Source organism: Grus americana, chromosome 2, assembly GCF_028858705.1.
Source record: "Grus americana isolate bGruAme1 chromosome 2, bGruAme1.mat, whole genome shotgun sequence".
NCBI classification, from domain to species: Eukaryota; Metazoa; Chordata; class Aves; order Gruiformes; family Gruidae; genus Grus; species Grus americana.
In genome coordinates this window covers 68488770-68504455 of record NC_072853.1, presented here as the reverse complement: position 1 = coordinate 68504455, position 15686 = coordinate 68488770, and the positions used below count along the sequence as shown (strand labels likewise).

The window sequence follows — 15686 nt, the reverse complement described above, 5'->3', positions numbered from 1 at the left end:
TGTTACCCTCTTCTAAGTAATTTGCAACCTTACACGAAGGGAAAAACCCAAGACTATTTGTTCCAGACAACCAGATCTAAACCAGCAGCACATTTCAGAAATGTTGCCCCTCCACGAACCCCTGCTATGAACTCAATACCAATGACATCAGCTGGGCTTCTTTTTTTCAGGAAAGATGGTGAGCAAGGAGACAACGCAATCACTGGGCATGCAATTACTAGTGCCACCTAACTCTTCACACCCCAAGCTTGCTAGACACAGCTTCCTTTATATACAATGTATATTCTTATGTCTGGCATAGTGGCATTTAATAGTTGTCTACACACCATATTTACACACATACTTAACCACTATTATACTTGTTATTCCAGCTTGTACATATGCTTTGAAACTAGATTTTATGCATATGTAATTATCTGTGATTGATAGATAACTGCATAGCTCAATAAGAAATAATGAAATTATATCTAAACACACACACACACTCATCTGCAAATCCACCTACACTACTTGATTTATGCCAGTGTGCCAGCATCAGGACAGCTCATTATTCAGCATCCTTCTGTCCAGAGCGAGGCCTCCACAGCAGTTGACGGCCTCTGTGTTTGTTGCCACATACAGTGTTTATTAGCATCTAAAATCAGAAAGAGCTCATAGCTGTGTGCTGTGACCCTGTCTGGTAGTGACGAGGTTTTTCCCCTTCCTTAGTGTCGGAGGTGTTTTCATGCACCGCTCAGCAACGCTGGTGAGCACCGCCCAATACTGCTTACCAGCCTGAAGTCCCTCCATGGGGATGACCAGAGTCCTCTGCTGGGTTGATCCTGACAGGCCTCCCAACAGCAGAGGATAGCACAGTGAACAGTCTCTTTGTAAAATGCACAGAGCAACTGACACCTCAAAACCTCATTTTCAGCTCCCTGGTGCACTTGAGAGATAACCAGTATCAGTTATGTTACTCTTACGTTTTTTTCAAAAGCAAACCCACAAATGCTCATGTGATTTCATGGCCTCAGGATCATAACTTTAGATGAGGCGGGGCTGCATCCTGTTAGGGGGCGAAGGGAAAAAGCAACATGGATGTGTTGCTGAGTATGAAACAAATTGGAAAGTTTTGACTAAATGCCAGGTTGCTTTTTTCCCCTATAATTCAATCAAGCCATGAAATGGACTGACCATTAGCTGGATAATAAATTTGGGATTTTCACTTGTCTTTTGGATTGCTATGAGGCCACATTGGTGGACTTTTTCTCAACGAAGAACGCTGCTTTCTTCAGTGAAAGGGTTTGTCATTAACTCCAATGGCATCTTGGCCCATGTTCTGTTTACTTCTAAAGCACATGCTATTCTAGAGGCAGCAGGATGGACGATGCCTGGTTTCCTACTGACTTGTTCCTTGAGCCCCAAAGCTCTTCCTAGTCCCTTCGTGGCTGTCCTCCTGGAGCCCTGGCTACCTCTGTCAAGCCCTGGGGCCAAACGCAGCTTACAGTGGCCATGTCAGCCCTGTGCCTGCCAAACTTTCCCTTGCTGGGAGTATCCGTGGTGCGCCTGCCACACAGCTGCTACCAGGGTTCAGGAAGGTCCCTCAAGCTTCAGGGTGATGGGATCACCTCTTCCTTGAAGGGTGACATGCCTTCCTCCCTCCTCCCCATATCCCACCGGTGCATGACCCAGCAGCACTGGGCCGGCCCCACTCCACTCCCTTGCTGCCCCGGGAGCTGCGGGACAAACGCCCGGGGCTGGGTCGGGACCATTACTGACTCCACCGGTTGTGTCCACAGCGAGAGCCCGGAGCAAGCCGGAGGCGTGTGCCTCCCCTGGGGTGCTGGGGCCCTCAGGGCCGAGCAGCCTTGCCGACCACCATGAAACCGAGGAGCATGGCTCCCGGCGAGCCGGCTGGGGAGCGGGAGGGGCGCAGGCCCCCTCGCTGACACGTGTGGCGGTTTCCCCGCCCGGGGGCGCCGGCAGGAGCCTCTTCCCGCCCCGCAGCAGCTCCCGTGAGCGGCTCTTCCGCGCCGCGCCCCTCCGGGCTGGCCGGCGGCGGGGCGGGGAGGAGGGAGGAGCCGCTGGCGGAGGAGCCGGGCGGGTTTCCTGGCGGCGGGCGGGTGGTGCGGAGTGGGTAGGTCCGTGAGAACTTCCCCGAGTCCTCCCGGGGCGGAGGAGCTCCCGTGTCCGCGTCCGGGAGAGGCTGCCAGCGGCCCGCCGCCTGCTCGCCATGGCCGGCCGCCTCGGCCGCGGGATGTGCTGGGGCAAGCGGGGCCGGGGATGCCGGGGCGGGGGCACGCTGCTGGCCCTGGGGCTGCTGGCCGCCGTCTGCTTCCTCGCCTGGCGGCACGGCCCGCCGCCCCGCCACGCCGCCCGTCGCGCCCCGCCGCCGCCGCCCGCCGACGTCGAGCTGCTGCGGAAGCCAGTGTACGCGAAACCGCCCCTGGACCCGGGGGCGCTGGGCGAGCTGGGCCGGGCGGTGCGACTGGAGCTGAGCCCGGCCGAGAAACGCCGCCAGGAGGAGAGCATCCGCCGGCACCAGATCAACATCTACCTGAGCGACCGCATCTCGCTGCACCGCCGCCTGCCCGAGCGCTGGCACCCGCTGTGAGTACCCGCCGCTCCACCTGCCGCCCCCGGGCTCCGAGTGACCCCGAGGGCAGGTGGGGACGGGGCCCAGGAGCCGGGGCTGCCCCTGGTGCGGCTCTTCCAAGCAGAGGAATGTTAGGTGGCAGCCGTCAGCGCGGGATAATCGTGTCTCAGCCGCAGCTCACTCCGAAACGTTCAGGCTTTTAAAACTTTCTTTCCCTCCCAAACGCTTTCAATTCACTGCGCTTGCTCACGAAGTTAAAACCGTCGATGATTTTGCCTGGCTCCGCGTCCTCCGCAAGGCAGAACAAGTAGCATGTTGGTGCGTGTGCAACTCGGGAGAGGTTGTTTTCCTCTGGTAGCCCTGGCAGTGCGGTTTGAGCCCTGAAGCAGTGGCATGCTGCCGCGGTTCTCCTGCTGCGGTCCCCTGGGTAGGTCACCGTAGGCAGCAGCGTACCTTTCCAGTCACTCCCAGCTTTACAAATGTTGTGCTTCCCAGACCTCAGCTTTGCGTTGTATTCACGTGTCTCGTGCCACACAGTCTAAAGCAGGCTGTGTTATCATCAAATTTACCAGGAGCGAATGTAGAAACGCTCACAGAGATGCATAATGTTCTTGTAAACTGGGATTTTGCTTGTTTCTGGATACTTAGTCGATGGGATAATTTACATTTACAAATTACACTTGCAACTGTGACACTAATGCCAATTGTAAACTAAGGATTAGATACTGTTTGAGGAGATGATTCTAGTTTGCAGGCAACAGTTCAGCGTGGTCGTGAAGTCGGTGCCGCGCAGTGGGTCCCACTGTACGCTCAGTTCTGGCCTAACGCAAATCCTGAGCGTAGCCGAGTGTTTCACCCCAGCGCGGGCTGTCCCACGAATGAGCTGGTGAGAGGAATGGGCTGACCCGTCACGGGTGTGTGCCTTCAGCCAAAGGGGTCAGGACAGAGCCATGGCTGCAGAGTGCTCTCCTCTCTTTCACCTGGGCTTGGCTTCAGCCAGTTTATTTCATTGCAACAGGTTTGTATGGTATGGTAGCAAAGAGCTGTGGAAAAAGCAGAGTTCTGTCTCTACCATGCGTTCGCTTCACGTTGATGTGTCCTGTCTGGTAGTTCACCCAACTCTAGTTTTAAGGTCTGAATCTAAAACGTGAATCCTATGATAGCTCTTAAAAAAACTGCAATGCAAGTGCAAGGTCTTTTTATCCTGACGGTACACTTGTTTTTCTTAGTTATCTTTTATTCTTCCCTTAGAAGCAGTCTGTAGACCATAGGCTAAAAAAGACCGTTTTAGTAGCATTTCTACAGGAAGAATTTAAATCATTTCAATGAATTATTTTGGACTCCTGCCATTTCTCCCAGACAGGATGTTGGAGGAAATGGGAGATCACAGTTGTTGAGCAGGGGACATTATGGGGGGGAGGGGGAGAGATTCTTGGAACATAAATAATATAAGCAGGCAGATGGATTTTGATATGATACCATTTTTTATTTGGATGTCAAAATGATAAAATGTATCCAAACCAAAAGGATTGCAAAGCATCAGTAACGTAATATCAGAGATAATTGCCTTCTGAGGCTGGGGCTCTATTGTACTGCTGTAGTATCTGCTGGCATGTGCTTCATGCCTTTCCACGCAGTTAAATCTAAATTATGGCAGAAACATCACAGAACATTTATCCAACTCACACAGCAAATGTAAAAAAAACCCAACCAACCAACCAAACCCCCCCCGCCAATCCTCCCCAAAGACAATTTTGAAATAAAGTTGTTAACTACATCTCTTAAGAAGGAAGACCATATAGGAGATTGAAGTTTTAAAAAAAAAAAAAGTATTGAAAAAGGTATCACCAAGCCTCCAGTGACAGAAAATTCATTGCACTTCAGTATAAGATTAGAGGTTATACAGGTTGAAATGTCAAGTCTAGGAAAAAAATATGATTTTTTTTAAATTATTATTATTTTAAGGTTGGTAATGCTTGATCATTCATGATCTTTAATGAACATTTGGGTGATGGGTGAGGCTACAATAGTAGGAAATAAGTAGTAACAGTAGACTTCAGCCATCCACAAAAATGATGCAAAGGCTAAATTTTCAGATGTGATCAATGAAACAATTTTGGTGCTTGAAGACCAGAAGGTGACAAACACACCTTTTTTTTTTTTTTTTTTTTTAGAGGAGTACTGGAGGAGAACCAGAGAACTGTGTGCTGGCAAGCCTTGGATCTTTTCCAGGCATATTATTTACAAACTGTGGTAAGGAGAACAATTAGTAGCAGATAGGTAGGTGTGGTCTATTGAGAAAGAGTCAGCTTGGGTTTTGTCAAGGATGATGTGTCTCACAAACCTGTTGGAGTTCTTTGAAGGTCATAATTCTATAGATAAGGAAGTGTGTTGTTATTTCGAGAGGCTTTTGATGAGTTCCTTAAACAGCTATGAAGGTGGAAATTCCTACGTTTATAAATGACTGGATAAAAGCTGGGAAACACTTGTTTGCTTTCTTTTTTTTCTTTTTTTTTTTCCTTTCTTTTTTCTTTTTTTTTTTTTTTTTAAAATAGTGGAGGGTCACTGGAACAGGTTGCCCAGAGAGGTTGTGGAGGCCCCATCCCTGGAAGTGTTTAAGACCAGATTGGATGAGGCTTGGGGCAACCTGGTCTAGTGGAGGGTGTCCCTGCCCATGGCAGGGGGGTTGGAACTAGATGATCTTTAAGGTCCCTTCCAACCCAAACCATTCTCTGATTCTATGAAAAGTCCCACAGAAATCTGTGTTGGATCCAATGCTGTTCAACTTACAGCGTGGCTTCCATAAAGGAGTGACTAATTTACAGCTCTTCAGCCTGAAAAACAGAGGCTGCTGAGAGGGTGCCTCTTGCTGACCTGCTGTGATACTAGGTCGATGCATGAAGTGGATATAACAAATTCTGTTACCTCCTTGTTCCAAAAATCCGTTTACTGTGAAGCATAGGGAAGTCCATGTACTAGAAAATCCAAATCAAGTATTCATGAGTTATTAGTAGATATTATGCTTGGAGACTTTATTCCGGGCTATGGACTTTTGGCTTGTTTTCAGCATATTCTTACGTGTGTGGAAGTAAGTCTGGAAACTTTAGAACCCAGGAAAAAGGGAGCATGAAAGAAAGGGAAATAAAGACAGGCAACATCCCCACCACCTGGATACCCATCTTCTCCTTTTAATCTTAATGTCCTCCCCTACTCAGCAGTGAACCTGCTCTTTCCGTGTGAATTTGTGAAAATCACAAACATGTGAATCTAGTGAAAACTAGGATTTTGCTAATAAGATTGAGAATATCTGAACCAGTAAGCCTTTAAACCTGGTCTGCAAAATTATGTATTCAAGCTCTTGCTTTATCAGAAACCGATGACAAAACTTTTCCCACTGCTACCTGTTGTACATCCTAGACCTGCTATCAGACCAGAAATGTGGCAATAGTTACTTGCTAATACCTATGTCTGGTAATGCTGTGCAGGAAGAGAAGGAGAATAGTTTGACTGAGATTACTCCCTGAAATAATGTATCGTTTGATAATATTTGACTATGAATCCTATACAGATGTTGTTTACTTTATGACAAAGTTACTTCAACTTTAGGTGGTTCTTCTACTAATATATTCCTGCCGATTTAAATATTCGGAAGATCTTTATTCATTCTTGTTCTCACAGACCACTGTAACCTGTTTTTTCTGAGAACTGATGCTGTTTCTATTGAAACACAGACTTGGAGAACTCGACAACTTCTGTCGTTTCCTTTAGACAGTTCCTGCCTCCTTTAACTGTCTGCGCTCGTGGTCAGCAGTTGATAACGCTGTGTTTCATCACACAGAAACTCTTTAGTTTTACTGGTGGCTAGAATGGGGTGTATGTATGTATATGTACCTGTATGTATACATAAATGTATACATAAATATACCTAAACAGATGTATAGACAAATTATATATATATAAGACTATAAAAAGTGTTCTTTTGGTAGAATCTTATGCATACGAATGTAAGGAAATTACTAAATGGTGGTACGCAAGGGCTAGAAGTGAAATATGCCATAGGGTCAGAGAATGACGGAGGTTGGAGGGAACCTCTGGGGTCTCTAGTCCAACCCCCTGCTTGAAGCAGGGCAACTTCAGAGTTGGCGCGTGTTGCTAAAGGCCATCCTTGTCCTGTCAAATTTGGAAAGCCTCCAAGGATGGAGATTCAACAGCTTCTCTGGGCCCCTCTTTCAAGGCTACACCACTGCCTCAGTAAAATTTTTTTCCCAAAAAATTTGTCTAGATGGCCCAGGTTGTCTTCCCAATGTCCGTCCTTCGTTTCTTGAGTTCACGCGCCTACAGGAAGCAACCGTTACAGCAGGTTTAAGACAAGCAAGCGTCCTGCGTCAGACATTGACCTGCTGAGGGCCGTGTTGGGGCTGATGCCCTGTAAGTGCAGCGCAGCGGGCTCTGGGCCGAGCGTTTGGCCGCTGCTGCTCTGCCTTCCCCCTGCACAGCGGCATGGCCGCGTCCCGTCGCGTGCTTGCTTTACGGGACTGCAGGATCAGGCAGGCAACTGGTTGGGTCTCTTAAACAGCCTTTTAGAGTTTATTACGGTCTGTAAGAAGTACATTTCTAGTTTTTCTGCTTGGGTTCTTTTAGATTAAGGACTGTTCTCAAGCATTGTTCCTGATTTTAAGGCATTCTACCTTCCCCCCCCCCCCCCCCCCGCCATTTCTGACAGTAGGAGTGTATTGCATATTTATTTCAGGGGTGTTTTCTGTAAAATCATACCAGCCTTCTTCTGGCCGACTCTTGTTATAAAAAGAACAAGGCAGGGATAGGCATTTTTGTGCCAACTCAGCATTTTATGTTGTCTCTTTGATGGTAGAAGCCTGAATCAGCTCTTGGGCGTCTCACTTGTCCTCACAAGCAAATGGATTTGTTAAGTCTTTCCTGTCTTCCTTACCTGGGAAATGATTTTGAGTAGCCACAAAAGCCCAGCAAAGTTTGAATGTGGTCTGCATAATAATTAGCAGCTATAAAAGAAGTTTTAGATATTTGTTCTTCAGTTCTAGATAATTTTCTGTGTTTTGGAGAGAGGGTTTGTTTATATATGTTTTATATATAGGTATGTTTTAATGGATATATTTAAGTAGCTGTGTGTATATATATATATATAGTAGCTGTATATATATATTTAAGTGTCTGTGTATATATAGGTTGATAGATATACACAAATTCTCAATTTCCCCTGTCTCCATCATTTATGCCTATAGTATTATTTATTTTTTGGGATGTTTGAGTTTAGAGTAACAATCTTGGACTGAGATTTTTCTGCCTTTCAAAACTGCTTTTTCCATCTGTTCCCAGATTTGTATGTGATTCTCTTACAACCTCGCTTGCTACCATGTTTTGTTTACTGGCTTGTAAATACCAAATTAAGTAGGCTGCTCACCTGGTAGTAACTCGCTAGCAAATTCCCAGCATAATCCTCGAGATTAGGTTTTGGTCCTTCTTCTACTCCAAAAATCGCAGCATCCAATTTTGATGGGCACGTTGCTCCTGCCAGGAGTTTTAACCTGACCCTGTTCCAGGAAATGGCGCAGCAGCCGGGTATTTCCTCCCCATCCCACCGCGACTGCCTGACTTCACCCAGAAACTTCTCTTTTGTCCGTTACCTAAAGGTGAAATAACTGCAGTGACCTTTTTTGCAGCACGTGTGGTAAAAGCGAACTCCCAGAAGAGCTTATCTGCAGCAGCTTGACCACGCTGGCGCGTCCCTTTCCTCCATGCGTGCAGCTGGTTGCGCGCTCCGCGCCCGGGACTTGCTTTGCCGTAGGTGTTCCCGTGCTTTACATCCGATCAGAGTTCAGAAGACACAATGCTTTTCTGCTTAGGAGCAAATGCTTTGCATAAAACACGTATTTGCTGTAGTAGTTTCGTAACGCTGTGGTCACTGGTTTGGGGTTGGGTTTTTTTGTTTTGTTTGTTTTCTGAGCTCTTCTGGAATGGATAATTGGTTACTGGTAACTACGTTAATCTTAATACCTTTTAGGCTTTACTTTATTGTTAGTTGGCAGGATTTCCTGCGTTTATAAACAGGCTTTAGACCTGCAAAGCAGTGTGTCTCTGGGACATCTCATTCCTCCCCTTACAGTTAATTGGGGGAGTAATAAATTTGCAGCATTGGTATTCTTTTTTTAAATAAGTAGGCTTGCATTTTATAGCCATACAGAATATACCAATGCTTGCACAAGCGTTTTGATATTTTACTATTTTTTGTTTCCTATCATCTATAAAAATGCATCAGTTTTCTTTGTCATTATGATCTCATTTAATAAGTCAACTGCAGACGTTTTCACATGATTATTTTTTGACCGTTTTTCTTTACAGCTTCTAGTAGAGATCCTCAGCTTCCTCTGATGTCTAGATGAGTGTTTGGTTTCTGTTGATTTCATTTTTAACCTAACAAAGTTCCCAGATCAGTGATAGTAACCACAAATTATGATTTTTTTAAATTTTTTTTAAATTCAAACAGTGCTTTTACTGTACGTGACTGTAAGGACCGGGTGCATCCACACCCTACTATTAGCGATGGTTACGATAACTTCTTTCATTTTTTGTCTTTCTTTGCAAAATGTTTTCCTTGTCCTGAATCAAATCACTCGCATCAAAGTAAGTTTCTGAATGTAGGTGTAGGAAACTGTATGGCTCTGTGCAAGTGTAAAGTGTGTCTCACTACCTTGGAAGAAAATTGCAAACACAGGTAACCATTTGAGCAAAATGAAACCACTGTTTCAAATCAGTAAAATAAAATTGTTTTTTTCCTCATGGACACATGCAGAAATGCCTTCTCATCTGCACATCCAGAATCTAGATAGGGCTAGATAGGAACTTCTGTTGCCTTTTTCTAACAATTTGGAATTAGGAGGATCTATGGATTTCTTAAGTTTGTGGATTTTAGGATATAGATTTAGTCCGCCCTCATAAATGGGCGTTCTAGACAATTTTTGTCTTAACGTATTTTTAATCTGCCTTAAACAGACTTGCTTTTCTTTTCTCCCCCAAACTTCTTTGCAAATATTTTCTTCTATATCAGACTTCACAGCTTTCTTCTTTGCTTCTCACAATGTTTTTATGCTAGCCATCGCGGCCCTTTATTACCTGAAATCTCAAAGCAGTGGTTTGCCGTCTGTCTTGTCGAAACCTTATTGCCACTGGGAGAATCATTCTTTAAAACATCAAATAATCTGGAAAACCATTTCAGAATCTAGCTAGCCACTGTTTTCAGAGACTTGATCATATCACAGTGTTGTAGACTGAACTGGGGGACTCTTTTCTAATGAGGTTTGGGGAGCGTTTACCCGGGCTGCTGGGCTGGGAGCGGATGGTGGGGAAGTGTGGGCCAGCATCACTTTAATTTGTGCTGCTTACGTGTTCCAGCCTTGCCCCGAATAATTTGGCCATTCTGGCAGTTATCAGCACCTTGCTGCTATCTGCTTTGCTAATCGGACCAAGACACACCTTCCGTAAACATCAGCGCCTTTTTCTGTAATATCCAAACACACGTGGGGTATGTAGGTGTGCGAAACCAGGTGCAGCCTTTCTGTGCTCAGATAAGACTTTTCTTGGTTTTTTTTTTAAAGAAAAAAAAACAACAAAAAGCCCAAACAAAAAAACAAACAAAACCAAATCAAACCCAGAACTGACAGTTGGTTCAAGGTGGTTTTATGTGAGAAAATAAATCAGCATGAAAAGTTGGGTGGTGTTTGAAAGAGATAAGAATAATCTGATTTATCATATCCTTTAATTCCACTGGAAGTGTTGCACTTCGGTGTGCCAGGTTTTGATGTAATAGGGCTGCATCGCTTTTGGCTCACACACTGGATTTTATCCATAGGTTGCTCTCCCCCAAGGAGGGGTAAGGAGCAGCAATCGAAACATGCGTTCAGCCTGGACAGTAGGTAAGACTCATGTTAAATTAGATATAGCAGTGACATATGCTGTTTTGAACTTCCCTAGAGAAGCTGCTGAATCTTGAACTTTCTGTATCTTCAGGTATTCATAATGAAACTTCAAAAGCAAAACTTAAAAATTTTAGCAGTCTAGAACATTTTTTTTTGATTGCTGAGAATAATTTTAACATCTTGATTTTAAACACAGGCTTTTTTCCATTACAAATGTTCCAGTATGTTGTTTCTAAAAGAGAAGTATACCTTTAGAAAGCATGAAGTAATTTGAGCCAATTGTATTCTTAACAAATCTTTGAAAACTCACAAAACATTTCATATTTTTTTCTTAAAATATTAATAACTTGGCATATAAAACGTAAAATTTGGAGATTAAAAATGTATTTTCTCTTACCGTATCGTTGTTGCAGTTGTGGTGAAAGTCTTGCATAAAAGTATGTCAGCAACCATTCCTAATTAACTCATGGCAGCATGCCCGGTGTGCACACATTCATGCTCTCTCGCCTCGTGTATAGATACGCATCTCTAAGAGAGAAACAGCTCCTTACAATGAAATAAATAGAGTGATTACATTAATTGACACAAATGTTCTCTAAAATAGCCCATTTAATTTTGTTTAGGCATTTCCTGACTGATGTCTCCTTAGTTTCTGATAAATAACCTGTTGTAAAACTTGCTAAGAGAAGGTTTTGTAGTGTAGTAGATTCCAAGGTTAAATTATTAAACTTGTCAGCTGTATAGTCTCACTTAGACTGTGACTTAGAAATTCTGCGTAAAAAGGTAAAAACCAAAAAGCCACAGGAATGTGGATGTACGATGATACACCTTTACGTGCTTTGCTTCAGTTGGCATTTTGTGGAGATAGACATTTGAGTAGGTGCTGTAGTGAAAGATCCAGGAAAGATGCTACGTAGTGAACTTGGTTTCGTGTTCAGGCACAGTGTTATTCTTTCTCTCCTCCCATCTAGGAATTTAAAGATTCATGGCTGAATACAATTAGCATTTTTAAAATGTAGATGTTTACTTTATTATAAATTGATAAACAAAAGCTGTGTTCTGGCATTTCTTGTTTTATACCTGTCTCTTAAGCCGCGGCGATCAAGCCGGAGGATTCCTGGGACATCCATCCACCCAGCGTGGCAGAGAGGGAAGGCGAGGAGGGTGCAGAAGGAGCAGGCGGCGGCTGCTGCTGCTGGAGCAGGGCAGTGTCCCAGCCCCGCTCCCTGGGACATGGTGAGGGGCAGTCCCGGACGCCTTGTCTCTGGGTGCACCTCCGCTGTGCACGATGACTCTGCTCGTGCATTTTCTAGTGGGGCTGCAGAGAACTGGAGCCATCGGAGGGCAGAGGCTGAGATGATGTCGCTCCTTTGCATCGCGTTACCCGTTATCATTGTTATCCATTATATATCAGTGTTTTTCAGTGAAATCCAAGTGCTATTTAAAGCATGCCTTTGTTTTGTTGGCTTTGAAAAAGCTGCTCACATGTGCTGGCAATGGATTTTTTTTTTTCTCAGTGACTGATCCTGGTATCTGGTAACTTTTCCCAAAGTCAGCTTGACTAGAGATACGTGTACTTTTCAGAAAGAAAATGAACCCACTCAACATGCACACACTTTTAACTTAAGTGTTGCGGGTTTTTTAAATATATGTAATTATTATTTATATAAATAGTAAAATTCCTGTGGTTGAATAAGGTAACGAGAGTAGTGAAGAAATACGTTAGACTCCAAATGACAGGGCTTCTGCATTTATTGTCCGTGTTTGGAAATGTCACGTTTACAGGCAACTCATTTCCTCGTGTCTATGTTCTGGTTTTTTGAACTGTTATGATAGTTATAACTAGGTTCAAGGTGATGCATCAGGCAGCCAATAGTAGGGACTATAGGTAGTTTCCTGTTGTTTAACTTCAGCCGTAGAAAAGTTAAGCGTCTGCTCTGTAGTTAAACCTCTGTAGACAAGAGGGAAGACTGTTTGGCTGTGCTAGGTAAGTGTCCTAAGGAAGGTGAGGTGAATCGCCTCTGGATTTGTCTTTATGGACATGCAGAATCCAGACGATTAGCTCAAAGATAGCACCTTGCTTTTAGATGGCTAACGTGAGCTGCAATTAATCCTGTCTTGATGTGATCCCCTATATTGAGAAAGGACAGTGTTATGCCTTTGAGGGTGGCACTGGAGAGCACCTTAGTCAGAAGCTGAAAGCAGCTTGCAGTATAGGCATTATAAATATACATCTGCAAAACCCCCGTTTTTGGACTGCTGTCACCAGTTTGTATCCTCCCCATTATATTAATGACATATTGTAACTGATAGGCATTTGTTTTTCTGAATAACTCGAAGTAGGAGTGAAATGATTCACTTGGAAAGTAGGAGCTTGGATACGTGGGTGACACACAGAGTATAAAAATACATCCTGAAGTTTGCAAAGGTGAATACAGAAGATGCATTGCTAAGGTGATTCTGTTGTAAATAGGAGTTGGGAAATGGAAAAGCTGATTTACAGCCACTAGGCTTTAAGTCAGGTTTTGTATGTGTAGTGAGGGGTTTTTTTGAAGCTTGTGTGTCTTGTGAAGCAGTAATGTTTAGTGTTTATATGCATGTTGCTTAATTGTTATGAGCAACACTTGTAAGCATTTGCATTTCAGGGATTTGGGGTTTTGTTTTGTTTTTTTTTTTAAATTATGTTCTTACACTATTGTTTTTCCAGGGTTTAAACACTTTAGGTTTGTAATATCCCCAGTGGGATTATTTTTTAAGGCTAGGCAAAACTCTCTGAAATTTCTTGCAAAACAGAAAGATGAGGAAAATTTATGCTTCACTTTACAAACAATATTTGAGACTGCGAGCAGTTGAGATCTTGTAATAATATCTTGTAATAATCTAGTAAGGGATATATGTTTTTGAAATAATTCCTGAGATAAACATGCAAATCTGCATAGAAGTTGAAGAACTTTGATTTTTTTTCCCTAATTTTTTAAAAGTTTTGAAATTTTACTTGGTCTAAGTGTGATGGTTAATTTTCCCCAAAGTCAGCTTAATATACTTAAAGCTAAGCTTTCGGTCATGCTCTGTGTGTTTCAATATGCAAGGTGAGAGGTGGTTTCTTTCTTCGGCGGGTTGCCAGCCTTGTCTAGCTGGCCTTTTTGGGGGGGAAGCGTGCCGTGGGGGACCCGGGTGCCGGCCAGCAGCCTGCCCTGCCGAGTCACTTCTCTGCGCTCGCCTGCTGCATTCCACCACGGAGCTGGTAAATAAACTGCCTTTTTTACTTTTGGCCTCTTCCTTGACTTCAGAAACCGAAGGAACACGTGTTCTGGTATGCCCCATAAGAGGCTGACCTTTTCCCGCGGTGTAGGGTATGCTCATCGAAGGAGGCAGCAATGCACAGTGAATCACAAAACGGTTTGGGGATTGCCTTGCTCTGTGCCAAATTATGTTTCCTGTCTCCAGCATGTAATTTTCAGGCAAATCCATTGAATTCTTTAATCTGTAATTAGGTTCATAAGCTTCTTTAGACCTTTTGGATTTCCTTTTTAAAATAACGGAATACAACATTATTATTCCATGAATCTTTCTGACACATTTTCCAGAGAAAGCTTTCCGGCACGTTTTCCATTTATTTCTTTTTTCCTTCAGTTTTCTGAAATGGGTAGGTAAAGATCCCATTTCCATCAAGAAATGAACTGAAATTACCTGGTACGAGTGACTGCGATATATCAAGAATAATTTTTTCCTGGCAGTACTGAGCATAAATGTTTTTCAATAGACTAAAGTAAATACGCATTTCTAAAATTGGATTCATAGAGTAGGTTCTTCTGTGTTTAAAAAAAAAGAAGTGAATTAAAATGTCACTCCTTTTTCATGTGTTAATACACGAACATTTGGCAAAATAAGTCACTTCTGTCACCAGCCATTGGTGCGAGGCAGTTCTCTGTGTGAATGCCCCTCTTTGCCTCAGGACAAGTCACAGCCTGGAGGGACGGGTATTTTTGTGCTTCACTGTCTAAGTGTGTGTGTATCTACCTATCGATGTATATCTGCAGGTGCGTATGCATGTGTATGCATCATATACGATGAGTGTTGTTGCATAGCATTCCTTTCATGTTTAAGAAGCAGCCTTCTGTGTGCTTCCTCTGCCCAAGCATCATTTCTCTTCATTGCTTCCTCATTTGCAGGTATTTATTATAAAAGTACAGGCTTTTTTTTCCTCGTAAGAATTTTAATTTTAGGAATATTCAGATTCAGACTTTTTTTTTCTTTCTGTGCCACAGATCTTAATAGATACTGTGTAATCTTTAAAGAAACTTTGAAGAAGTCTTTTTTTAATTGCAAACGCAGCAGCATTAATTAGTCAGTAAATATATTCTCAATGTGCTAGAGGTATGCAGTTTTCTTTTAATGTCATTTTCTGGGTGTTTGGGGGAATTTTGGTGCCCATAAATTGACCTAAGGGGTTTTACTGTCATGTTTTCTACTGATCAGTTCTGGTTTCCCTCTTCAGCTCCCTGTAGCATAGGTTTTGGAGGACTCGCTTCTGTTCTGGTAGGAGTGATGTCCTACCCGCTTCAGCATCTATCATGACGTAGTAGTCTGGAGGAGCTGAAGTATGTCCTTCTGCCCCGTACAAGCCTTCGTGGCTCCAGGCAGTAAGCTGGAGGCATAAGGAAATTCAAACATCTCTAAACCATTTCTGTTGGTTTTTAACAAAACTGCTCATACAGAATGCTCTAAGAAAAGGGGAGAAATAATAATAAATATCATAATTATTTTAGAATTCTTTCAGACCAGGGGAATCTTTAACAATTTACACATTTGGCTCAGCTAGAAGTTTCCTGGCATCCTTACGTTCATTTAGGGAAGTTCATTTATATATTTATAGGAGATACATTCTGGAGCTTAATCCAAAGGTTTGCAAACTTCCTGGCTCTCCATAGAGCCAAAACCATGCTTTTCTGTGTCTGTGTTTTTTGTGGATTTCACTATTATATCTTGGCAGTTCTGTGGTCTTCCCAAATTCTACTTCAGTGTACATATGTCTCAGTTCTGTTGCTGGTTTTTTTCCTCTTTATATGTTGCTGTTCCTTCACAGTTATATTTTTACTGTCTAGCACTTGTTTTATTTTCCAAAGCACAAGTTATCAGTAATTTATGCTACTGTTTTTACT

The 15686-nt window shown here is 43.4% G+C and overlaps 1 protein-coding gene across 1 annotated transcript in view; it reads left to right on the top strand.

Annotated features, from left to right (window-relative positions):
• The first annotated feature begins 2066 nt into the window (after positions 1–2066).
• The window catches only part of GALNT12 (polypeptide N-acetylgalactosaminyltransferase 12), a 50035-nt gene continuing 36415 nt past the window's right edge, over positions 2067–15686 (top strand). Inside the window, exon 1 of the mRNA XM_054817593.1 lies at positions 2067–2589. Coding sequence (XP_054673568.1) covers positions 2213–2589 — 377 coding nt within the window. The 5' untranslated portion in view covers positions 2067–2212. The remainder of the gene's footprint in view (positions 2590–15686) is intronic.